The 26,772-nt window shown below is 38.8% G+C and overlaps 2 protein-coding genes and 1 pseudogene across 2 annotated transcripts in view; 2 read left to right on the top strand and 1 right to left on the bottom strand.

The window, feature by feature from the left end:
• Nucleotides 1-26,772, top strand: part of LOC139478830 (receptor-type tyrosine-protein phosphatase kappa-like) — a 201,296-nt gene that overhangs the window by 79,120 nt on the left and 95,404 nt on the right. The window lies entirely within an intron of this gene.
• The window catches only part of LOC139478843 (uncharacterized), a 36,784-nt gene continuing 10,075 nt past the window's right edge, over nt 64-26,772 (bottom strand). The window contains exons 2-9 of the mRNA XM_071261508.1: nt 16,742-16,957; nt 15,740-15,967; nt 7,933-8,076; nt 5,496-5,642; nt 4,840-4,986; nt 1,768-1,905; nt 1,443-1,539; nt 64-1,204 (exon numbers count right to left, since the gene is read on the bottom strand). Coding sequence (XP_071117609.1) covers nt 1,015-1,204; nt 1,443-1,539; nt 1,768-1,905; nt 4,840-4,986; nt 5,496-5,642; nt 7,933-8,076; nt 15,740-15,967; nt 16,742-16,957 — 1,307 coding nt within the window. The 3' untranslated portion in view covers nt 64-1,014. The remainder of the gene's footprint in view (nt 1,205-1,442; nt 1,540-1,767; nt 1,906-4,839; nt 4,987-5,495; nt 5,643-7,932; nt 8,077-15,739; nt 15,968-16,741; nt 16,958-26,772) is intronic.
• On the top strand, nt 10,520-13,846 carry LOC139478257 (uncharacterized; annotated as a pseudogene).

The following is a 26,772-nucleotide window of genomic DNA, read 5'->3' as shown; positions in this document are numbered from 1 at the left end:
ATAAGGCGACAATGGTCGTCGAAAAAGGCGACATTCATGATATCAATCACTGGATGGCCCGATGACTCGATTATTTACAGAACGCCGCCACATAGCTGCAATATTGCAGAGCGCGGCGTTGAATAACAAACACAATCCTCAATTATAGCAAACGTTTGCATATAGATCAATACAACAAACGCCCTCTACATTTCATTTTTATCCAAAGTTGTTTATCAGGCATAATTGTGCTCAAAATAACAAGAACAAAGTAACATGAAACATATTGAGAATATATATAAACCTTCACATATTTTCTGATCCATTACAACAGGCCAATAACGCGATGGACTCGGATGTGTGAGAGAGAGGGGAGTTATAACAGGAAGTAAGCACCGTTTTGACATTAATGCTGCCTCAACCATATGTTATTTTCAAATCGAAATTAGATTTGAAATACAACTTATTTACTTTGACGGTTATTACGACTTGGGGGTAAATCCATAAAATTCACAATAATCATCAATAATAATATATGGTTTCCTTCAGATGCCACCTGGTAACAGCACACGATTAGTGTTATTTGATTTAGCCAAGATTGTAACTTTGAAAAGGACGTTATGTGGACGACCTAAATATTTTATCTGCCACAATTTGCTATCATATTACCGTATAATCACACGTTTCCTTCGGGCAAATATCAACAGGTCACTGGATAGTGTCACCATCAGCTTGAATACCGCGCATTTGTTGTGGAATACCTTTTTTACATACGACGGCCAAAGGCCATAACTAGATATTTAGCTTGATATTTGCAAAATTGGTAATTTGAGTGAGAGGGAACTATTACTTATATTTTCAAAGGCACCTCCGATATTCACAAAGGGTGTTCAGAAATTTTTAGCAGCTGGCATCATCACCGCAATTTGACATTTTCTACTTGACATAGGTACTTTGCTTTCTAATGTATATGGATACCAATGAAGTAATCCCGAAGTCATATGTTCAGATGTTGCACTATCCGTGACATGAATCTTAGATTTGATTGTTTTCGTTCTGAATAACATTATACAGTGACTGTTCTTTCTCCCTGGTGAATTCATTCAATTCTGTATAGTCTTGATCTTTCACATCGGGCGCATGAGTAGGCATCTCTCCAGTGTTGGGCGTGTCCGTCTTTCTCAACTCTTGAGGGTCTGTGGTAGTTGTGGGAATCCATTTCAGTCTAAAACAAAGAATTGTCACAGTGGTAGAGTGAGTGAGTGAGTGAGTGAGTGAGTGAGTGAGTGAGTGAGTGAGTGGGGTTTTACGCCGCTTTTAGCAATATTCCAGCAATATCACGGCGGGGGACACCAGAAATGCACACTGGTAGAAGTATTATACATGCACATATAGGTGCTTGTGTTAAGAAGCAAACAAACGGTAATGACACAATGTCAATAATCTGTTATATAACATCATACCTTCCAGACTTCAACAGCCATATCATCAGCCCACTAATCAGCAACATGACAGCAATTCCTATTGCTCCCCCAATGACGCCGGTTGTAACAGGAGATACTGTATTTGATACAAAGTCACTTTAGTCCGGTTTTTAACATTTGTTTGTGAATGAATATATAATCACCATATGACAACGTAAACAATAGCATAGAATATATAACGTGTGTTTGATGATAGAAGTGCAGAGATCAACGCCATCAATACATGGTGACAGGGCTATAATTTATCTTTTCTTATTCGTAAACCTCATATTTTTGGGGGAAAACGACTAAAAAGTATTCAAACCCCTGACATCCACATCACATCGGTCACCAGTGAAGCCGTCCAGACATTCTCCCGGACAGCGTCCATCTCCATAGTTACACGTGACGTCACAGTGTCCACAACGAGAACAGTCACGCCCATAGGTTCCAGGCTTGCATTCTGAAGATGGTCAGTTAGGTATTCAGTTATGAAATGATATAAATAAGAAACAAGTTGATATAATCTAGTTTCGATATAACGCATATTCGTTTGTAGGTTTTTAAAAGGTTGATATACAGTAATAATCATTGAAAATTCTGTATTACAGAAAGATATGTTGAGTAACTAAATATAACATATCCCATTGGTAACTTTACATGTTTGATTCCATGAGGAAAGATGGGTGAAATGATATACTCTAATCAATACAATACATATATAACCTACACATTTAGTAGCATATATATGTCAATTTAATTGAAAAAACTAGTTAAGAGCAACTTTGATTCAAGATTTCCTTACGATTTTTGGAAGCAAAAGACTGGCATATTTGTTATATATTGTCACCTGACAACGGAAAATTAAGAGAAAATTCAAATGAGGTCAGGAAGTACCACAAAAGCGTCCGTTATAAACGGGCAGAATGAAGGATTTCGGTATTACTATTTTCCTCGTTAGGGGCCATTTGACCACGACAGAATATGTTCTAACATGTTAATCAATTAGAAACATTATATTACTAAGTTGTTATTCCCACCACCATTAACGTCTTACAATGTACCCAGCTTGGTCTCTGTTTTTGAAATATATATTTGCTGTAGTAACTCACTCTGGCTCAATCACGATTGATTTATGTTTGGAGCCTTGGTTAATGGCTTCTTCTTTTCTGATTTTGAAATCTTCGAGGTTCCTTCGATTTTGTCCCACTGGATGTTGAACTCCAAGCATCAAGCAACCTCGATCTGGGCTATTATTACATACCCCCTGTATATTTAACCAAGAAACGTCACAGCGCTCATTTACACACACAATATACATGTAATTAGTCTACAATTTTTATTAAGCTTCCAAGTCATTATTATTCCTTTCCAAACAGCAAGTATAATGTTGCAGTGTTTTGTAGTGTATTGTTTAACGCCACACCAAGCACTATTCCACCTTTACCAGAAAATCCAGTGATTGGCAGCATAAACAACAACGTCTTACGCAGTCGGGGTGCGATGACAAGAAAACAGCTAAGTCACCTCTTACTACTTGCATAGCCTGCTGGGGACCTTTTCTAACCAGGATTCCTCACTAGTAGAAGTTAACGTGATGACGTCAGGTGTGCCGGGAACAACGTAACATATCCTACCAGCACCACCCGTCCCTAATGAACGCCCAAAATCAAGATAAAACATCTGACCACCGTGGGATATGCTTTTTTCTCAAACATTTCAGAATTAACTTCATCCTAGAGATATATTATTGTTTTAGTGAACCATATTCAAGGTTGCGTGGATACCTGCAGTGTATAAGAGTCGTTTGAACTCATATTCAAGCAGCATACTTAACTAATTGTCTGTTCCCCTGAGGGTGGGACTGACAAGTTCGTTTGAGAGACTACTTACACGATGACTTCCAAAATTAATTGATTCCTGAGTGTCATTTTGATCATATGCAATTGGGTATTATTTATTACGAAAAAGTAAGCGTTTCATGTCCAAGCGCTGACATGCGTCACGCAAAGACAAGTCAGTTGTTCAACTGAAAGAACACCGAAACATATGGAAGCCTGCAACCTCGGGGTATCGCTGTACTTGTGATGTATGCTAAACGGAACAAAATGCACTCACTAACCTTTATGATTATATCAGATATTATATCAGATGTCATTTATTTTATCTGACAATGCATCTTTTACTGATAGTGAGTGAGTGAGTTTGGTTTAACGCTGCTTTTAACAGTATTCCAGTTTTATCGCGGCGTGTCAGCTTAATGTGGGAGGAAAGCCCGAAGTGATGCAGGTCTCAGACGTTTAACACTTCGGTGAAACCGACGAGCACGGATATGGTGCTGACAAAACTAGAAACATAATCGGGGCGAACCGGGATTCGAACCCACAATCAGGGGTTTCTGGCGTTCCCAAGGGACGAAACTCTGCACAGCGAATCGCGGCGCCTTAGACGACTGGAACACCTGTGCCCCTATTTTACTGATACAAGTTCATTATTTACATTAGGAGCTCCGAGTAAAAGCCGGCCTCGCATTCAGTTTGACAAGGGAGAGAACTCCATCGTATCGCGGTATGGAGAAAAGTTGTGTATGGAGGTCAGAATTGAACAAAAAGAGGCCATAATTCTACCAACCAGTTAGTATTATCATGTCAGACATAAGTGATTTGTCCAGACAAGTGCAAAGACAGCACATGTGAAATTCTAAATGTGTTCTCAGTAATAGGTTTTCAATGCATATTTACCGAAAAGTAAGAGAAAAATATTTTAAAAATCAACAACAAAATATAAGATATTCTAAGATTATTTAAAAAACAAAAAAATTGGGTGACAATAATTTGTCACAAAATGGAACAATGTTAAAAGTCAACAATAAATATATAAAAAAGCACTCCTAGTATGCCTAAAGTATGTGTTATCTTTTGGCTGCTACTGAAAAACTAAGTTTGGCATTATGGCCCTTATTAGTCGCCATGAATATGCAGATGATCTAGTTCAGGTCGATAGAGAATGTTTACTTGGGGAACTGCGGGTAATATCATTGGTCACTGATAGATGGGGGTAAGGCAATATTATAAAAGATGCCAGAAGTAAGTATCAACGCATTAATAACCCCTTACTTACAGCAGACGGAACATTCCGAGGAAATAGAAACTGTTTACGAAGTGAGCACTTTCTGGTTACTGATTTGCATTAATAGATAGCTGCTGAGAGGCGTGTCCGCGTGAACTACCGGAAATCACAAATGCCGCGATACGATGAATGCCGCAGTACCACGGGGTCCGAGTATACATGTCAAATTGGGGAACATCCTACATCCTACATCATATTGTTGTGTTGACCTAACTAAAAATAGGGGGGGTCATACAAACAACAGGCACGATGATGTTCTGTAACTTACTTCCGGAGCAGTCTGTTTCTGTCCATCCATCTTCACACCCATCAGTACACTGTCCTGTCACTCTGTCACATGTAGAGGAGGGTGTCTTACAGTGTCGGGAACTGCAGTTACTGGTACAGTTAGGGCCGTACATCACACTGGTACACGCTGAATGAGATATAGGTGAAACTGGTGTAAGTTTGAAAGTAATTCAAAGATAGTTCTCCTAGCTGCAGATATGATTGAACTTATAACATCTGTAATGTAAATTACACCCTTAAACAAACTGCCAATCATTTTAGAACATAAACATTACTCAGCTTTCAATTAATTGATATCATAAACTGACGTGCAATACAAAATATATGGAAACATTTTTCTGACTCTTAAGCAGGAGTGAATAGTTCCACAAGTTCTGTAGGGAAGTAGACATATTTATATCTTGAGTTTTAATGCCGATGCCACCATAATGACACACTACTTCTAACAAGTGTGTGCAATGTTAACACTGAGTTGAGTCAACTAATCATATTGTGCTTTTTGATTTATTTGTATAAATTCAAATTCATTAGCTGTTCAATCAGTTCTTATGTTGAACCTATCACAAATTCGAATATGTTATATTAACAAAACAATCATTATTGTTTATTATATTATTATGGTGCAAGGTGACTTACTTTTGGAGCAGTCTATTTCTGTCCATCCATCTTCACACCCACCAGGACACTGTCCCGTCACTCTGTCACATGTAGAGGAGGGTGTCTTACAGTGTCGGGAACTGCAGTTATTGGCACAGTTAGGGCCGTACATCACACTGGTACACGCTGATTAAGGCAAAAGTGAAACTGGTGTAAGTTTGAAAGTAATTCATAGAAAGCTGCAGATATAATTTAAACTATAATACAAGGGGCCATCAAGTATTGGTGCAGGTTACTGCGTTTGGACGAGCACAGACCGCCTCGCCAATGCTATTTAATGCTCAAATCACTAGACCATTCTGGTCGCACCACATGGGCTACTCACATTAAGAACATCTTGTTTAAATTAGGTTTTGGACATGTATGGTTAACACAAGATGTTGACAATGTGAAGATATTTATTCATCTTTTTAAGCAAAGATTATTTGATAACCTTCAACAAAAATAGCTTAGTTCTATCAATAGTGTAGTTGATACCTTTTATTATAAACATTTTAAATCCCTGTTAAATGTCGAAAAATATCTTACACTCCCCGTCTCTTGACTTGGGGAGATACACAAATGTCATTACACAAATGTAACACATTTTTATATCTATATAAAATCCAACGGCTAAGAGACTTAAATCGATTTCTTCATTGACATGCGTCTGTATTATGGGCCTATGGCCTTCTTACTGAATAAGCTATCTCTCTGTCTGTCTGATAGCTGTAGATTTGATTTAAATTAAAACATTTGTAATGTAAATTACATCCTTAAACAAACTGCCAATCATTTTGGAACATAAACATTATCCAGCTTTCGATTAGTTGATATCATAAACTGAGGGTCAATACAAAGTATATGGAAACATGTTTTTAGACCCAAACACAATTCACTTTAATGTAATGATTTGGAGGTTCCACTATTGTTCGACGTATCGTAGCTTGTTACAGCTCGTCGCAAATAGCTGCATTTTAACGATGCTGCCCGCGTAAAATGATTTCATTGATCAAATTTTCACTACAAAAGAAGCATGATAATTGTTCTCATATGGATATAAAAAGGCGACCATGGCACAATGAGGTCATCAGTCAACATTAAAATGCCCAAGAAGGCAACAGCGCCCGCTTTACATCGAGGGAGAGCAATTTGTGTTTTGAACTTGGGGACAATAATCAACTGTAAGGCGATCACTAGATTCATGCGGCGTCACAGAGGTCATGGTGTGGAAGACTCCACAACCATGGGAGACTGCTATCTCCTCACCTTGCACCAAGGTAACAGGTTCCTCAATATAAAATTATCTTATGTGACTGCTTTGGGCGTACCAGTTGTTCCGTGGTTGTTCAACGCCCCATGCAGCCATATTACAGCCATACGACAGCGGTTTGTAAATAAGCAAGTCTGGACCAGACAATCCAGTGACTGACATGGTCATAAGCATCGATGAACGTCATAGGGACATGACAACGAGTTCAACTTTGGCAACGTAAGAACTAGCAACGTGCGTTCTTTCTGGATCTGCTGATGTGGCCAGATAATCCAATCTCCCAATAAACAGAGGTCAGATTGTACAGGCACAGAGAAAGGAATGGGGGGCAATTACTAATTGCGTCATGAAACGCCTAACGATCCTTGTCCGACGTCGTGTGTACGGATGCATATCTGGACATTGAGGACATACACGCTACTGAATCATTGATATTCGTTCAGTGACATATATCGCCGTGTTTATTCACGCTTTTTTTTGAGTGTTGTTTTGTAAATTCCCCCATGTTTATGAACCGCGATCCTGCCATTTGATTATTGTATATAGCAGCACTTCTATCTCGTCAAATCCCAATATTATCACGATCGCACATTTCATTGTCAGTTATTCATGCCTACATTACTTTGAACCTACATTTCGATTCATGTACAGAGAGCTACCATATTGTATTTTTGTACACTGAAGTTAATGCCATGTGTTGCCAGCAGGGCTCAACCACGACTGACACGTGACAGAACCGAGTGACTTGGGCAATTAATACATATTTTCAAAAATAATCCATATGAGCTGAGACAAATATTATGTATGATGTGTTACGATATGTTATAGAGGCGACAAATAGAATCGGGTGGCCAGACTCGCTAATGATGCATGTCATCACATCCCTAATGCGCATATCGGTGCTCTTGATGTCAATCACTGGATGTATGGTATGATTTACTGAGCACCGTCATATAGATGGAATATTGTTATATTAATTCTTTAATCCGCATATCTGAGTAAGAAAGAGACATAATGTAGACAATATATTGACGATAAGTTTAGTTTGTTATGAACGCATTCAGACATACCCTGTAAATGATGGCAGGGAGAGGCAAAAAATGAATCAACTATAAACACAGATTATTTATTGAACCAATTAAATCTAATTTGAATAAACACTACCTTGAGTACAGTCTGTTCCCTGATATCCAGCCGCACATCCACCATCACACAGTCCTCCAATGACGTCACAGTTGGAGTCGGACTTGCAGTGACGTGCAGCACAGGATTGGTCACAGTTTGATCCATAATACCCAGAAGCGCATACTAGTAAATAGGAACGTCATATTGTTATATACACAGTCACTGGGATCTCTTCCTTCAGTGACGGTTATTGCATCATTGGCTGTAGTTTTCGTCATAATATCCAGAGTGGCGTGCTGGAGCATCTATCAGTCATCTCTTAATATCAGTATTAACTAAAGTGTACATGTAATAATGATTGTTTATGTAATGTGATACACAAGACAAACTGTCATCATTATGGACAGTATGTCCAATATCTGATTTAAAAGTGATTTGTATTTACTGATCCCTGAGGTTTGTAACATGTTATGCAACATGGCGTGAGGTCAACATGTGAAAAAGATCACATGAGTAAAGTGTTGCACATGCTCCAATAACAAACTATTGAGTTACCACAACTAGGCTTGGATCAATATACCACTACACCGGTACACATCGGTTCCCCATGGCAGTGCAATATATATATACAGTCTTAGCTAGTATTGAATAAATAAACCTTTACAGACACCATGAGTAAATAAGTACAAATGTTCAGGTATTATTGGCAGAGACAACTACATGTGTCCCTTCAGGTGAAAACAAACTTGGTTAAAGAAAATTTTAAAGAACTATACGTGATGACTTACCATTTATATTGTCTTTCCTAATCTGCTACATATTGGTTTACTTGCTGAGATTTTCTTGCAAACCAAGCGTGTAATAGCAATGCTGTATCTGCTGTGTTATCTCCCGGAACTACCGGTGATTTGCTTAGAAAATACGCAATCACAAAGTTTAAAAACAATTGATGCAATGTTCCTAAGAATCATTATTTTATCAGGAATTATATGTTCCAGTGTCGTGTTATTATAGTTGCAGATTAACTATATAATTCAAAATAATAATAACGTATTGTCAGTGATATTTTACGTATTGTTATAAGGTTAAAATGCGTCTCAAAAACATTAGAAAATGGTAACAAATAAAACCGTTATAGTTGCAATGAGGAGTTGCATTAGATATAGTTTGTGACAGAGAACTTTTAGTTCGAAAACAATCAATAGATCAAAGACATTTCACATTTATCACAAGTTTTTTCTTGACATTTCATAATTATCATTGGACTGGTTCCAGGTTATTGTCCATTAGATAATGAAACAAGCAGAGAGTCATGATATATTTCATTTGGAGCATCCGGAGCGAGTCACAAAATCAATAGAGAGATGAGCAATCTGGCACGTAGGCTTCTGTATTTTTCTGATAACGACACACATGAGTTAATGGTCAGATCTAAATTTTAACGAATCAAAATGAGATATTGTGACATGTGACAAAGACAGGCCATGCCAAGCCCGAACACTACAAATTGATACTTTAACATGAGGAGAGGAGAGCACGGTTTGCAATCGATTGAGTCAATCCCGATCGTTCTAAGTTTTCCCCATTTAGTGTCGAGTCTGGGCAGTCTGATCCTGTCCTGTATTGATAGATGGGCTGAGAGTTAGTAAAACTATGTGAGTATAAAGCTGGTGTTGCGTTTCTATATTATGCGAGTATGAACGCTGATAGAGACAACTTGGAGTAAGCACCGTTACACCAATGACTCATTGACGGAGCCGAGCCGATGCGGCCAAGGCGAGTTGCAAAGTCATGGCGTAATTGACCATGATGACTAGGAACGGCAATTTACGTTTAGTAACTGTAGTAGGGTCGCACTTGACGCCCAAAAGCAGTTCCGACATGGTGGAGAATGCAGGTTTTCTCTTGAACAAAATGTTTAAGACGATCCAATCCTTTGTTTTTCCTATTGTCGTTCCGTGAGTAATGTCCATGTGTCGGATTCCCTTCTACCGAGGACACCTTCCTCCGTCGCTCATCCCTACCACCGCCCTCATCACCACCGCTCTTACAGAGATTATGAAAGTCCATATGGCAATCAATACTGTGAGCGATAATGTGGCTATCCTTTTTGGTGACACTTGCTTTTTCGCCGTCCGAGATCAGTTCTTTTCACAAGAGTCCAAATCAGTATCCACAATCCCTCGGACCATATTCTCCCTACCCAACTCGTGAGAACAGACAGGACGAGAGTTCCAGCACCAGCTGGACTAACAACATCAATGACAAAGGCAATCAACTTCTCAACGAGCTAACCTCACCAGTGATGGTAAGATTGCTTTCTTTTACTCTGATAGGTTCCCGTGTGAAAAGAACAGCGACTGTCTCATTTTTGTCTGAAAATTAGACATTTCAAAGGAGTATTTAGAACTAGGTATTACTCAGGTCCCCCACCCAGGCATGAACAATTATAGTCACAATCCTCAAGGCAACTTTCCTGCTGTGCTGAGCAAACCATTCTTATTGACTTTTGACATACTTATTTGACCTCACGTGACCCGTTTCCAATTCTCCGTGTTGTAAGAAGCCTCATTATCCTCACTGGCAAGTCACTTTAAAAAAATTACAACAGGCATGCATAGGAATCATGGTATTTTGGGACAACAGTGAGTTTCTACAATTGTGGATGCAGGAGATGCTACTAGAAGTCTTCAAGTTTTCAATGACTCGTGTCTGTGGAAAGACATCATTTTGCAATCAAGTCAGATATTTTACCTCCCATTATTGTTGATTTTTAAATAGAACAACGTTTTCAAGTTCTTGCTAATTTACCGTCTCCGATTTAAGACTTAAGAATTTCTGATGCAAGAAAACGATGTCTTGAATTTTGCAACTATTTTGCTTGCAGATGACGCACCTCTTGTTGGCACCTCACCACGAGGGCTACAAAAGGCAAAGTGGCGACAAACGTATAACCCTTCAAAAAGTAATGTTATTGTCTTCACTAAGACAAAACAAAATGGGTTACATATTGACTGCAAACTTGGTGATATAAATATAACAACCTCTGACTCTGTCATGTATGGTGGCATACTACTAACACATAACCTGTCATGTAAATCAAATATTGAAAAATGTTGTCAAAAAGCAAGACAGAGTATTAATTGCTCTTTGATATTAAGGGTCAAAACGTTAACGCCATTGAAGATACTCAACGCTACAAGGACTTGATAAAAGATCTCCATCAGAATCCACGATTGCTAATCTGGGGCTTTGGACAATGATCGGCGATATCGACAAGTGTAAACTTTAGCTGCTCGGCCGCTTATGTAACTTAACCTGTAACAATTTTGCTAAACATCTTTTTTGTGCATACATTGCAAATCCTAAATCTGTATGTGGAGATTTATTATGAGTTCTTAACAAGTATAGCCTACGAAACAAGCTTTGTACATATGTAAGCTGTGGTGTATTTTCTACAAAGAGAAACTGGAAGCAACTGGTTAATAAAACCGTTTATGAATATGAAAAAAATATGTGGCGCAGAAAAGTTTCTGTCAATACAGGTCTTTCACGCTTCATGCTAATACACACAAAGCTTACTTACCATATATTATGACAACTAGCATATCTGTACCCAGAACAGAGGTCAGGTATACAATTTTGTGTTAGAGTTTCATCCAGAAACAAAACTTCCAGGGACTGTTTATTGTGTAACAAGAATGCCTTTGATTATGATAATCACATCGTATTACATTGTGAAACTCTACTGCAGGAAAGAAATGAACTTTTTCAACTTTTCTTGATCTGCTTGATGTTGAAACCTATGTCCAGTTGGAATTACAAGATGAAGAAATATGTTGTCTTTTTTCTTTGGTGCTGATACTCACTCCTCACAATGTTTTGATATAGTTACATGGGAATCTGTTATACTGATATTTTCTGCTTATGTACTTACACTAAAGCCTTACCTTGATTATGTTTTCTGATCCCATAGAGATTATTCGATAGCATAAAGGCAATATGACGATTGATTAATATTGATTTGTGCATGTGTTTTATTTCAGGTTTAGAATTACATGATGCTATATGCATGGAGCTAGCACATGTTAAGTTATTACATTGTTAACATGATTCAATTGTCACAAGGTTATAGGAAAATACAGTCGTGCATATATGATGAAAATGTGTATTGTTATCGTTAACTATTGTGTATTGAATACTCCGAATTCTTGGATTATTTAACAGTTATGTGTTGGTTGACATTGGAGGTTACCTACTTGTGACAATTGTTGTCATACTTCTAAGATACATTCAATTGTTATTAGCAAGGTGTAGATTCGAGATGAATACAGTCAGACAGTTACTAGGGTTCACAAGACATGGAAACCTTTCTTACAAAACATGAGTGATATATGATATTGAATTTGAAGATAATATTTATGTTTGTGTACTTATTTCTTTGAATTTTAGAATCCAGAGGCCTCCTCCGACCAGTATGGTTATATTCATTCTCATTGCGTATGTTAGCATCCAGAATCGGGTTAATTCCGTGCAAACGGAACTCCGACTTCCATGGGGAGTTGTCTTCGTACATATGTCACCAATCGACATTTCTCAAAATGAATTGATTCATTTTTTTCAAAAGAATTGCCTGACTTCGATGGAACGGGCAATAGATCAACATATCGAGACTTTTGTGCCACACATACTTTGGCTTGTTATACCGTTTCGAAGGTAGATGGATATATAGAGCAGGCCGAACGAGAGTTGCTCGCGTATTGGACAAATGTCCATAAAGACATTAAAATGTTAATTCCCCATATTAACATTTTCCACCAGGATTCCCGCACGAAACTTCCTTTTATTGGTTCAATAAGTCGTTCGCTGTTTGGTACTGCAACAGTCGAGGATGTTGGACGACTGGCGCAATATGTTAAACAGTTGCCGCTGCATGCTGCTAATACTTTCAAGCCCAAGTTCGTGAGATGTCGTCAGTTATGACTAAAACAAATAAACGTATTTCATCCGCTCTCGCGGGTATTGAAACAAACCTGTCGATATTAAACTAGTCACTGAACAAATACAAGATGTGGGGAGATTTATTTTTATTACGATGAAAATCTTGTTAGATCGCCTCACGTTCCAAACTACAGTTAGACAAGAAATTGATAAAATGTATTTAGGCATTCAATAGTTAGTTAATCAAGGATTGAGTCCATCTTTACACCCAGTTTCGGAAGTAAAGAAAGCGTTACAAATGATTAAAAAACGTCTCAATGCAGAATACCCGTTGTTTCACGTTGCACATAAGGATCCAGGTTTTTATTATCGGGAACGCACTGTTCACTGTTCTCGGAATTCAAATTCAATTTTAATTTTGTTTATTGTTCCTATCCAGACTCATTCTACTCTCCTTGATGTATATCGAATAAACTCCTTTGGCTTAGCACTAAATCAATCAAGTACGCATGTCACTCAGGTTATGAATTTTCCAGATTATCTTGCTGTTTCCGAAGCGAAAGACCAGTATATTGAATTTTCGGCTAGTGATTTTCAACATGTTATAGTGACCACGAAAAACACTGTCCATGTTTTCATAGTCTGAAACAAAAAAAAACATTGCTCACATGCGCACTTGCTTTGTTTACTCAAGACACACAAGAAATTAAATCCTTGTGCGATACTAAATTCCGATTAAATGGGCAACGTTCAATGGCTGTCAAAATCGAACCAGGCACAATTCTTTTAACTGGCATAAAAAAACATAATACCAACGTGCAAGGGTCGCATTGAGAAGTGTCCAGCTTGTCAGATTTGTATATTTAAAATTCCTTGTCACTGTGCGTTGAAACTGGATGCATTCGACACAGACATAACAATTAACTCATAATTGTGAGTAAGGCAACTGCTTCAAAATTATACCCACGTTATCTCTTACTTTTATCGGAATTTTTTAATGCATCCATCTTAAAAAATCACTGACAGTTTACAGCCCCTTCTTGAGGATTCCGCTATTAAGATCCCACATTTATCAATTTTCGATGAAATTCTCAGAAAGGACACATAATTTCAAGTTGATTTACTTAACGGCAAACACAGCCACGGGTTTATCCATATTTCTCTTAATAATCGTTTTTTTCTTATGGCTTAAAGGTCGACGCTTATTTTTTTGCATTGACCTTATTTACAGCAGGCTCCCCAACTCACGGTTTGACGATTTGGAAAAAACATCAAACTACACCCTCTCCAAATTATCCCTCTCCTTCATTAATGTCGTTGAATAAATCAACTATTTCCATGGATGTTTTTTCTGATCATATCGACAGTATTTCTAGTATTTATTTTACTTTTTCCAAGAATACAAAAAGTCAATCGACCGGTTACGTCACTGGTTTTACATTTGACAAATTCCTTTGCTTGTCATGAAATTATGGTTTCACAATTCTATCTTTGTCCCCGAGACCTCACGTTGACGGCAGAAAATCCTTTAACTAATATTCTTATTCAGCGCGTATTCCTTACTTATTATTTACTATTTGATTGTCACAAGTTGCAAACTCAAACCCCGACAGAATCTATACATATTTCGGCAAAGGTTTGTGTAAGTTGGCTAACGGTGTTTCATTTAAATCGATTCCTTCATTCAACGACAGGTGTTTTTATATGGTACTTCAACATTGTGGAGTCGCTTTTCCGTTACCTCTGACATACTTCGTAATTTAATTGTCATCTGCCATGAGAAAATACTGATTATGATTCCCTTATCTAGACAGGTTATCCTTGCCCGTAATATTTCATATTGTTATGGCTTTGTTTCAACCATTTTACAGACCACTTATTTGTGAGTGTTATAAACGATTGTCAGTAGGGTACAGTGAGAAGATCAGACTAAAAAATGGTCACGAATTTGAAATATTTTATCATATTAGTTATCCCCCTTTACAGATACCGAATTACAAGGAGAAAGTGTATTTCTACTTATTACATCTCAATATTGTGACACTATTGAATTAATTACTTTTCTGTAGAGACAAGACCTGATGGTGGTTACATTGCGTTACATTTTAAACTATTGTGTATCTTCTATATTACTTGCTACGTTCAGTTACTATCGGAGTGTCAATGTGTGCTCTCCATCCCATAATAATTATATATGTTGTTCTTGTGTTATTAACTACAAAGCATTTGCTGAATGTTGTTAGTTAGAATTTTATAATAGTTTATCAGACTGTACTGTTGAAGCAGTCCATGAGTTTTTGCGAGTTTTTGCCGAGCCGATGCGAAGGCGAGTTGCAAAGTTATGGCATAACATGACCAGGAACGGCAATACATTTAGTAACTGTAGTAGGGTCGCACTTGACGCCCAAAAGCAGTTACGACAGTATGAAACAATTTGACCAGTCACTGTCGAGGCTCCCTCGCCAGTCACTGTCGAGGCTCCCTCGCTGTAAATAACAGTAGGTTGGAGCGAAATTGCATGACGTTTTTAAGAAGATCAATAAAATAGATCACATACATGAGTACGCTGGAAATTCATCTTCATATAAAATGACTCGATGAAACACAGTGGTCCGACTCGATACAACTATCTTGGGTTCTTTTGGACATAAGGTAATTGAACACAGTTCTCCATAGCAACGTATGTGATGTGGTTGGTGAATCCTTCCCAAGTAGTTCACACATATGGACAACAAAAATATACTCATTGACGAAGAAAAAACTGAAAAGTAGGCTACGTAATATCAGTTTGTAAAATATATAAAGTTGTATTTTACTGTAAAATGACACAATATAATTACTTGGTATTTTAAAAAAAGAGGCTTCTTGAATATAAATACTATTTCACGCCCAACGGGATACATACTCCACACCTGTACTTCAACAAGTTGTAATACAGCACCATATCCATCATTATCAGTCTCTGTGTAGACAGTCAGGTAACGCCAGGTCCCGTGACAGGTAACACTCAGCACATCAGGGATGTCTGTACCGTCAGCACGTTCTGTTACACTGTGACATAGATTTCCTTCTTTGGGGTCAGCGGAATTTGTTATAGATGTGTAGAGCTGCACGCCATTACGTCTTTTCTTGTCTGAAACAAGTATAAATATATACTTTACTTAATGTAGGACAAACTCATTAATGAAACTGTACTGTCTTCCCCAAACGTGATGTAGGTTCAAGTCGTCATCAGTTTACCGATCCAACACTCGGGCACAGTCTTGTAAAATATTGAACAAAATTGAGATCCAAGGTTTAAAGATTTATTACTTCTGCGCACTTCTCTGTGCATGGATGTATTTGATAAAAGGCTACAACAAAACAAAGGAATTCCTCCCTATGCAATAAGGAAAACATACATGTACGTGGGCACTTAAACTACCGTATGGTGGACTATAAGTTTATATAAATCTGAATCATTCTAGCATAGCATTAAAACTGAAAGAAGTGTCAGAGCAATCATTAAGCTTCAGTACACATCTATAAAAAGCATCATAGAATTTACACTTGGTGTCTGTGCCTACCTTTAGAATACAGTACCACAAACTTTTTAATCATGTGACAATACCCCATGACGTAATTTGTAGTATTTTCTTGCACGTCACACAGGCGAAACAATACTATGTGACGTCAGGGGTCATCGAGTGTGTAAGAGCTCTTCCCAGTGATCTATCATCTCTACACGGAATGTCATTGAATACGACCAGCAGTGTTGAGAGTTTTGAATATTTGTTTAAAAGAGATTGCGATTTCGTTGTGGTCAGGTGTCAAATTATAATGATAGTTACATTCTTGTCGTTCCAGGAACCAAGCATTAATGTGTTTACTAAAATAATATCAAATATGTAAATGAGTTTGTACGTACAGAAAGTACTAAAGTACAGGGTAACCCTTGCCGACTGTACTTGTGTTTGTAGATCCACCTTCCACCAGGCGCTTTGTTGACGCGTGTTGGTGACGACTGAGTAATTGAATTCATGTGCAAGTATTACTCCATCGACAGCTGCACTGGCGGGAGGACTCGACCAAAAGACTGAGCTCATCCATGCGGGTTTGTTCTGAGCAACGTTTGTTCCAGTACCTGATCAATAAGAAAACTGGTAAATCAGCATATGAAAGATAACAGCAGGTGATGCTGGTAAATATACCTGTTTCCAGTTGCCATTAGTAACATTTACCACTAAGCTCTTAAAACGGGCTTGAAACATGAAGTCATCTCTGCAAGCATGGTGTGAAATACCATACGATTTTATTAACAATAACTTTTCACACGTCTCAACATGCCATCCTATTGCTAAATGTTAAGCTTCATTCTACATATTTTCAATAAGCGATAAATGTTCACCTTGTTCTTTCAGTATGTCATCATCTCCTGCGGAAGCAAATGTTTATCAGAGTTTTACCTGTGATGAACATTTGATCGTTGTACCATTAACTTTGTGATACAATATCAAGTTGGTCATTATAACGTATACAGTATGTGGAAAAGGAAGTGCTTACTCAGAAACAATGATTCCAGTCAATGTGCTTAATGATTAAAATATTCAATGAATTTGGTCATTATTATTATTGTTGTTTTCTCAATCTAGCTTAGTTCTTTGTTTGGATCAATCCATTTGATAATAAAATTGTAACAAGCAGGGGATTAGCAAAACTCTCTCTCCTCTTCACTCTACACTGGTTATAAGCTGTTTGGTCGTAGAGATACTCCCATGCGTTCGTTTTCACCAAATAAAAACAGCATTGCATTATAAAAAAATAAAGATGTGTCCGTGCATGTACAAAAGTCCGCACCAACGATTTATACGTCGAAAGAACTAATGAACACATTAAAAATTGTCTACCTACTGAGCCTAGTACAGAAGAACTAGAAACACAAATTTAGTGCAGTCAAGCAACGTTGGTCGCGGAGAGTCCCCCTTTCGGCAACTTGACACCCGAGAGTTTCTCTTCGAATCCAACACTGAAGCAAATGTAACACATGTGGCGCTTCCTTGGGCAAGAGGGGCACGGATGGCCCAGTCGTCTAAGTCGCCGCGATTCGCTGGGCAGAGTTGCGTCCCTTAGGCACGCCATAGTGGTAAACGTCTTATACCTGCATCACTTCGGGCTTTCCTCCCACATGCTGACATGCCGTGATATAACTGGAATACTGTTAAAAGCGGCGTTAAACCCAACTCACTCACTCACTCACTACTTGGGGAAATGTCTTTGTTTGAAATCTGCCTGTGAGGACCCAGTAGTAAATAGGTACCCGGTACACAGGCAGCTCGGGTTGTATACTCACCAGAAAGATTCTTTAGTGCACGTTGATCCATTGGCCAGAGTGGTGTGGAATTATGCACAATATAAATAGCCTGTTACCATTATTATCAGTATTATTAATAATATCATTATTATGTACAGATTAAAATAAACAATGCAGCCAAGAGGGTTTGGGTGATCCTGACAAAACCAAGCTTGTTAGACTCATCATCAGCTCAGGGCCCTAGTCCCCTGCAGCCTTCTGCAGGTTGTCAGAAGGGCTCCATTTCTGGTAGCAACCAAGGAGTACTCAGTGTCAGCCAGCAGATTGGGAGGCAACAAACCTAAGGCACCGAGAACAATGGGGAGTCCGACAACTTGGTACTTAGGATGCAAGCGTGACATTTCGAAAGCGAGGTCTGCATATTTGCCATGTTTGTTCCTGAATCTTGTCAATCACATTAGAGTCAAAAGTGACAGAAAATTCAGTGACATAAATGATTTCATTGGATTTATAAAAAAGGACAACATCACGTTTGTTGGCCTGGATACATCTGGGGCTGTATACGGGCCTATTCTAAAGCATTTCGTATTGATTATTTTCCATAACGCCGTCTACATATTCTTGGTTGTACCATGGATGGACCTCTGTGTCCAAACCACGAGCATTGCGAAGACGGTAATAAAATGAAGCTTGTACGTTATATACATAGATTACGGTAGTATACAAACCAGATCTAGTGCAGGATGACATCTATTCCATCTATAACAAAACTTTTGTCAGTCCACAATTAATACTTTCTTGAACTTTCTAACTTAACAACACATCCGTGGGGACACTGAGTTTAAAAAAGTGTCCATCAATCCATGCTGGTCGCAAGAGGCGTCTGAATGGATCGAGTGGTCAGGCTCGGTGATTTGGTTAATTACGTTTAATCGTACTCCAACGGCGTGGGTTGTTGTTCACAATATCAATAACTGGTTTGTGGTCCTGGCTCGATAATTTTCAGGCCGTCGTCATAGAACTGGAATGTTGCAGATTGCAGGGTTAAAGAAACAGACAAAACATTATGAAGAATAAGAAATAGGCCTCAACAAATACCATCACTCAATCTGCTATTGTTTATATACCCGCTGGTTTGCCTTATACGCCCAATGGAATCTGTTTCAGAGGAAGAATAATGGACAGTATTATAATTCTCTGTTCTTGACGTTATTTATTTCCAAAATTGTTTTACTTGTAGAAATAGGAACAGTTTAACACGTGCAGTATTCGTCAGTAATTCATACAAAATATAGCTTAGCTTAATTCTACCTTAACGAAAATCTATAAAACCAATGTCACAGGTGTGTTATTCTTGGTTAATCTCAAAACAAAGAGCGGAAGACAAACATATCTGTTAAACCTTCATTTTCGAAAATCTGCCTGGCACTCATTTATTATGTCATGTAGTGTATCCTTGATTCAAGGATAGATTATATACCCCATGACATTTACTAAATATCCTGAGAGTCCACTGTATTTATAAAGATCCTTTCTCAATGCAATCGGATAATCATTCCTCCATGTCATCTATCACCGTAGACGTAATTGTCTAATTCAACATTAAAACTCTTTCTGAATAAGTTTGATTCATAAAACACTATGCAATCCATACAAACGAATTTGCTCATGTTAAGAAAATTGATTGATTTTTCATTGTCACCCCTGCCTAACTAAAACTCATTCCCACTTTGACGCTGCAGGATATCGTTAGCCTTTTTTCCAACACCTGGTGTCATTACTGGTCCGGGCCGGTCGGGTAGCCTAGTGGTTAAACCGTTCGCTCGTCACGCCAAAGACCCGGGTTCGATTCTCGACATGGGTACAATGTGTGGAGCCCATTTCTGGTGTCCCCCGTCATGATATTACTGGAATATTGCTAAAAGCGCCAAAAAAACATACTCACTCACTCACTCATTACTGGTCCATTCAAATCATGTTCACAGCTATTTTGCCTTTCATTGGCGTACATATACTGATTAACAAAAGAGATGCAAATGTTGTTCCATTCAATGAACTGTATTTCAGGTGAATGTTCAGTGTACTTGTATGACGATATACAGACAAATAGAGATTACAAGAGTGTCTATCAGATACCATTGATCTTACAACGAGTTTTTTTGAAAACGTATCTAACGAGCGAAAGGTAATAATATATAATAATAATATATATCTGCCAGGAGGTCACAAGCGGTTCACCGTAGAGAATGACTTGTTGTAGCGTCCTCGCTTTTGAGTGTCGTCGGGTTACATAAAAACGCGTGATTTATTTGCTTAACGAATATTAATGCAACATCAATTAGAATCCAACAAACTGTGTTAAACGTCACGCTCACTGCACATCTATTGAGCGTGTTTATAAATTTTCAAGAATGTAACTCAACGAGGCACACTGCTTCGGTTTTGATAAATCTGTGGCTACAGTGTAGGGCAGTTGGGTAGCTTGTCAACAGTTCTTCTCAACAGCCGACATTACGCTACTTGCCGTGTATGTGACCCACGGAGTGAGGTTGACATCACGACAGTGGTGGCAGGGTAGCTGTCATCTCAGTCATGATCAGGTGCGGTCAGCCATGACGACGTACCATTGAGGACATCAACTATTGATAACAACATATGTATTTCGCCTAATATACATAAAGGGTGTCTGGCAGGGTGTTGTACTATTCATGTCAGAGTGTGACCGGGGTCGCCTATACATGAATCACTTGAATAACCTGTTTTATTGGGCATGTATTCGATATCCTTACATCACAGACATTGCTAACCAGTGCGTCTCAGTTTAGACAAATGTAAGTAGCTAACCTTCAGGGATGTACACATACCACGAGGTTATGGGGATATTTCCTGATTATAGACTAAGATATGCATTACCTCTTTACATTTCAGCAGTAAGCAGCGTCTCGCGTACTTGTCACACAATTCACCCTGGACGAGTGCAGCAGTCATATGGTTAGGACGTGCCGAGTTTTCTGCACTGTGCACACTATGGTTCTTTCTCGATAAGTCAGTGCCACTTGTCTGCTCTGTTTTTATCAGACTTATAACCTTTAATGACTTCATGCCTTTTTTTTCTGCGATCAGGTGAAATATCAGAACTATCCAACTTGGGACATTTTACTTCATGATCTGTGGGTTAAATCTTTGCTTTTCCTGTACTTTGAATATTTCCCGTATCCTCACACAACGCATTTTTCTTCTTTACAGATTCTCAATAAGTGAGAAAAAAACTTCCGGAAGAAAATTTTAAGATGTCTCTTAGTCGTACTGTTTATGTCTTAGTAGCTGCTAGCTCGCCGATGAAAATGATGAAACACAGCCTTTATTTTTTTATGCAGAAAAGAATTGTTTTATTAAATTAAGACCTCATCTGTGTTACCATACATTATTTGTTGTAGAAGGGTCGAATATATCCATGAAGCAACATGTGTCTGATGACCCGTAAGTTACTGTTGCAATGACATCAGTCCCTTGCTGTGGAATTCTGGAATACTGCTAAAAGTGGCGTCAAACTAACTGACTGACTGACTGACTGACAACAGATGACAGTTCATAAGAGTGAGTGGGTGAGTTAAGGTTAAAAGTCACATCAGCAATATTTCAGCCATATCGTCACTAACAATTATCAGAATAGACCCACATCCGGTGACGTCAGGTCAGAGGAGAATAAGATGTCAATTAATAATAATGTTGAAGTACTTCTTGCTTGGAGCTGTTGAACACTTACCAGACCAAGCATGCGGACTGGTGTAGTCCGCCAAATTTAACTGCGCATCCATGTTTTGGTATAACAGAGGTAACAGAGTTATCTAAAATTGCAAATTGAGACACTGAAAAAGAAATCTGATTCTCTGCGTAATTTAGACTTTCTAACTAACAACCTGTATTCCCTACATTCTCCAACTTCTGCATGCGGCTGAAGTCTTTGTCATATACCAACAAATGAGGCATCATGTCATGTGTACACTGCATTTCATCATGTACATATAGGCATTGAGTATATCATAGACCATGCAATATTTTTAATCATCATTTAGCTAATGTTACATGTTATCGTGCAATACAACATGGACCTGTGTTGATGATATGCTTTATATACATTTGTAGATACCATGTTATATCATATGCGCATGTGTTGGCCACGTGTAGATTGTGTAAGCAAAGCCCCCATGTAGATACAGTCGTACGTGAACATCATGGTGCAGGTCATCACAGCGCGTCCCTCCTGTGTCGGTCTGTGTGTTCGTGTATGTACTTTCTGGTGACTCATTAAACGCAACTGCTTGGCTTCTGCTCAGTGTATTGTTATTGTTGTCAGGGTCGAGCCGTCGATCAGCCCATGCCACGTGGAATCTGATAGCTGATGGCCCCCTTGTCAAATGGATCATTGTCACTTGGGTCAATGATACAAGTAAAACGAGGTTGTGTACTCCTACAAACATACTGAATACAACAGTGTCACTCGAGCTGCATGTACCTCGAGATTACACAGACATCTGGGGTGGATCGCTGACCATGAGGTGAAAGTGAACATTCCACTCTGTTGACATTACTTTCAGTCAAATGATATCACTTCAAGTCTAATGATATCACGTCAAGTCTAATGACATAACTCTATGTCTTATGATATCGATGTCACTCAGAGTCAGTACAGTGTGTCGGATTTCCATGTTAAACGGTGGCGTGAAAATATAAAACTGGGCTAGTACATGCAGACACGCAGACACAGACACACTCACACACACCCTCTCCCCCCCCCCCCCCCCCCCCCACACACACACACACACACTCACTAACACTAACACGCAAAGGTTAAGCCTTACCAGTTCAAAAACACCCAGCAAATAATGTATCTCTCATTAACAGAACATATGTAGTAAACGTATGATCATTTGAATGAACTTGACCTTCCAACCTAAATATGCTATAATGGACACATACAATGTCCAAGCATCACGTGCTTTCAAAGTAGGCAGAATTTTGATTCAACTTCCAAACTGTAATTTAAACCCTACACGTTATCTCATAGTTGGAGATGTACTATGTATGCAGAAATAACTTACATTTCTTTTCCATTTGTCCCATTCAACGTCTTCCACACAAATCCTATTGATATGAACACAATTTAAATGTGTCCTCTTCAACGACATGTGAGAGGGTAACATACGTTAGAAAGTTAACCTGTCATAGATTCCATTACTAGGTATGTTTTGTTGTGATTAGACAGTATATATTTGAAGTTTGTGGCACCTGATGGACTAAAGTAACAACTAGCAAAATGGTATTAACATATTTGAATTTAGCGAACCTTGGATACCCAGCTGTGTATTCTTATTCAAAGATGGGTTTATAATACTGCAGACAGCAATATTCAAGCTATGCCACAGCAATATGTAAATAATTCAGTCTGTACCAGAGAAACCAGTACTAGATATTTTAAGCAACGACCTACGACATCTGCGCACGAAAACACGTAATCAGCCAAATCTGTCCACTTTAGTTTCCTCGTACGTCAAGCAAGGTTACTGGTGTACAATGCTTTCCTGGAAACCGTGCGAAGATATTCTGGATATGATGACATGATAATCAAACAAAGTAACACAGTCACTTACTCAATCTTTGTAGAACTTATCTAATCAAATATTTGATGAAAATCTTGATCCTCCATGGAGTTTGTTCTCTCATGTTTCAAGTGTAAGTTGGCCACAAAATGTAATTCTCTGATGCCCCAAAGTAGAGGAAATACACAGAAGATATTTGTCATTTCTTGTTACGTAATAAGGTTTCCTCATCAAGTGACGTGACAATGGGAATTACATGTTGTCATGAATGGGACACCACAAGTAACCATGTTTGTGTGCTAACCAATAAAGGCGTCCCTGTGTACCGACAGAACGTACTTGTGTACTGGCTAGTGATGACGTCATTATTACGGACAAAAGAGAATGTGCTTGTATCGTGACCAGAGAGGACGTCCCGCATAACTGACTAAAGGGGATATGCTTATTTATTGACGATATTGGACGTTCTTGCGCACTGATCAGAGTCGACGAGCTTGAGAACTGACTGGATAGGGCGAATTTGTATACTGACTAGGGAGGGTATGATTATGACCAGAGAGGACGTTCTTCATTACTGACTAAAGACGATGTCCTTGTGTGTTGACAAGAGAGGAGGTGCTCGTGTACTGACTAAAGATGGCTGACATCTTTGTGTAAGACGTGTCTGTGTGTTGATGAGAGGGAACTTCCTTCTTACAGACAAGAAATAATGTGACTGTGTCTTTGTTACTGACCAGAGTGGGCGCGTGTGTGTGGACAAGAGAGGATGTCCTTTATTACTTACTAAAGACTAGAGAGGACGTCATTGTGTACTGACTAGAGAGGGCGTCATTGTGTACTGACTAGAGAGGGCGTCATTGTGTACTGACTAGAGAGGGCGTCATTGTGTACTGAATAGAGAGGGCGTCATTGTGTACTGAGTAGAGAGGGCGTCATTGTGTACTGACTAGAGAGGGCGTCATTGTGTACTAACTAGAGAGGGCGTCATTGTGTACTAACTAGAGAGGGCGTTATTGTGTACTGACTAGAGAGGACGTGCTTGTTTTCTGACCAGAGGTTGTGTTCTTGTTTACTGATCAGGTAAGATATTAAATGGTCAGAAAGGGTTTGTTTGTGTACTGACCAGAAAGTGCGTTATTGTGTACTGACCAGAGATGATGCATAATAATCAGATACACGTGCAAAACGGTTGCACTAGCGCCATTACTTTTCTTGTTTTGACACAAATTGAACGTATTCACGTTGCCTTCTACCGCATGTGGACAAGGCGTATGGCAATAACATCGTAAACAACACAGACTTTGATTACAATATGTTCGAATTATGTAATCAAGTTATGATCACAGATATATGTTTATAACACATTTACATTATATACACAAAGAATAAAGTTAAGCACACCCCTATCTTTTGAACCATGACAAATTGCAAAAATCATGACATGGTTAGTATACAATGTACAAATGTTCCTTGTACCAGGCCTGCTCGTTCTTCGTATCACTTGCTCTTTCTCACAGCTGATCATTGTGAAGCTATATTCCCCCGCTATAGCCCCCAGGGAAGTAGTTTATATGTTTTACGTTCGCAATGTGGACAATGGCACCACATGACCCATGTAAAGAATATAAATATCCCAGCTTACTCAGGTATCAACGCATTTCTAACTACGAGTAACCCACTAGCCTACCGCCCTAGGTCTCTCTAAGTTCGATGCTCATGGGTATTAATCCAAGAATGTCCCATTTCATGATGTTTGGTTTGTCAGCATAAGATCCGAGGTCGTTCAAAAGCCGAAAGAGTCTTTGCAACGTGCTGTAATATATATTAGTTTTAATGAGAGAGCACGAGAAACAGAGAGAGAGAGAGAGAGAGAGAGGGAGAGAGAGAGAGAGAGAGAGACAGAGAGAGAGAGAGAGAGACAGAGAGAGAGAGAGAGAGAGAGACACGGCTTATATTCACTGCGGGCTAATGCCGCATGTATAGACGCGTGCACATAAATAACGCCCAGCCATACTTTACTTCTACAAGGTAATTCGGCAATCTCATAACCAGTAAAATGACATTTAGAGTCTATTGCACAGGTATAACTTAAACTCTTTAAGTCCTGATGAAGCAACATGTTTTTCCCCCAAAAATGATCATGTTATTTATAAAACAAACAATATTATTTTCATTTCAAACTATTTCAAACACCTTTTCCTGAGGTTTTGAATTCTCATGCAAAAAGTGGCTTGCATTAGATGTTCTACAGGAGTGGACGCAATAATGAAACCGCATCGCTCATCACATGTCAGTATGGCCAAAAATCAATTTTTATTATGCAGTTTATACAAAGGGCTTTCCTTCTAAGATATAAATTAGACACCTACCTGATGTAAAGTGCAGCACATAGACACAGAGCAGGACAACGAGTCTGACTCCCTCCATGGTTCCTGCATATACGATTGCCTGGTGACAGTGTCAGGGACGGGAAACTTACTTTTTGTGAAAACACCCACATCCAAGTGCACGCATTTACAGACAGGAAGACGCAAACACAATCGGTATTTACGAGCGACTACACCATGATCTGTTGTATTGGTTCTGCATGTTCTATTTCCCCGATATAGCCACACAATCCATAAGCCCTGACATGAGACAAATATACGAGTAATCATAAGACAACAGCCTTAACCTAGTAGGTTGGATGTTCATAACACTACAAACTGTCACTGGCCATAGCGCCAAAGCGTAAGCTTAACGTTATACAAAATGTTTTACTGGTATTGACATCAGTAGTTTGTTGACCACAGAGTGAAAGTCATTTTTTCATTATACAGCTGTTGAAATAGCCAGTATGTTCAGCGCCAATCGTCGTCAAGATAGGACAACTAGTTTAGTGCCAAAGAACGCTGTGCAGGGTTGTGTTCACCCCCCATGTAGGTAATATTTTCACATTCGCCCTGCCAATGTCATGACTGCCCACATTTTATCGGAAATTTCAACTTTCCTTGTCTATTCGGCGATGGGCCAGGACAAATATTCTGAAAACTGTAAAAAAATGAGACA

The sequence above is a fragment of the Haliotis cracherodii genome, unplaced genomic scaffold, assembly GCF_022045235.1.
Source record: "Haliotis cracherodii isolate W230 unplaced genomic scaffold, xgHalCrac1.p SCAF_4, whole genome shotgun sequence".
NCBI lineage: Eukaryota > Metazoa > Mollusca > Gastropoda > Lepetellida > Haliotidae > Haliotis > Haliotis cracherodii.
Note: the sequence above shows the minus strand (reverse complement) of the source record. Positions and strands in the feature narration are given on the sequence as shown.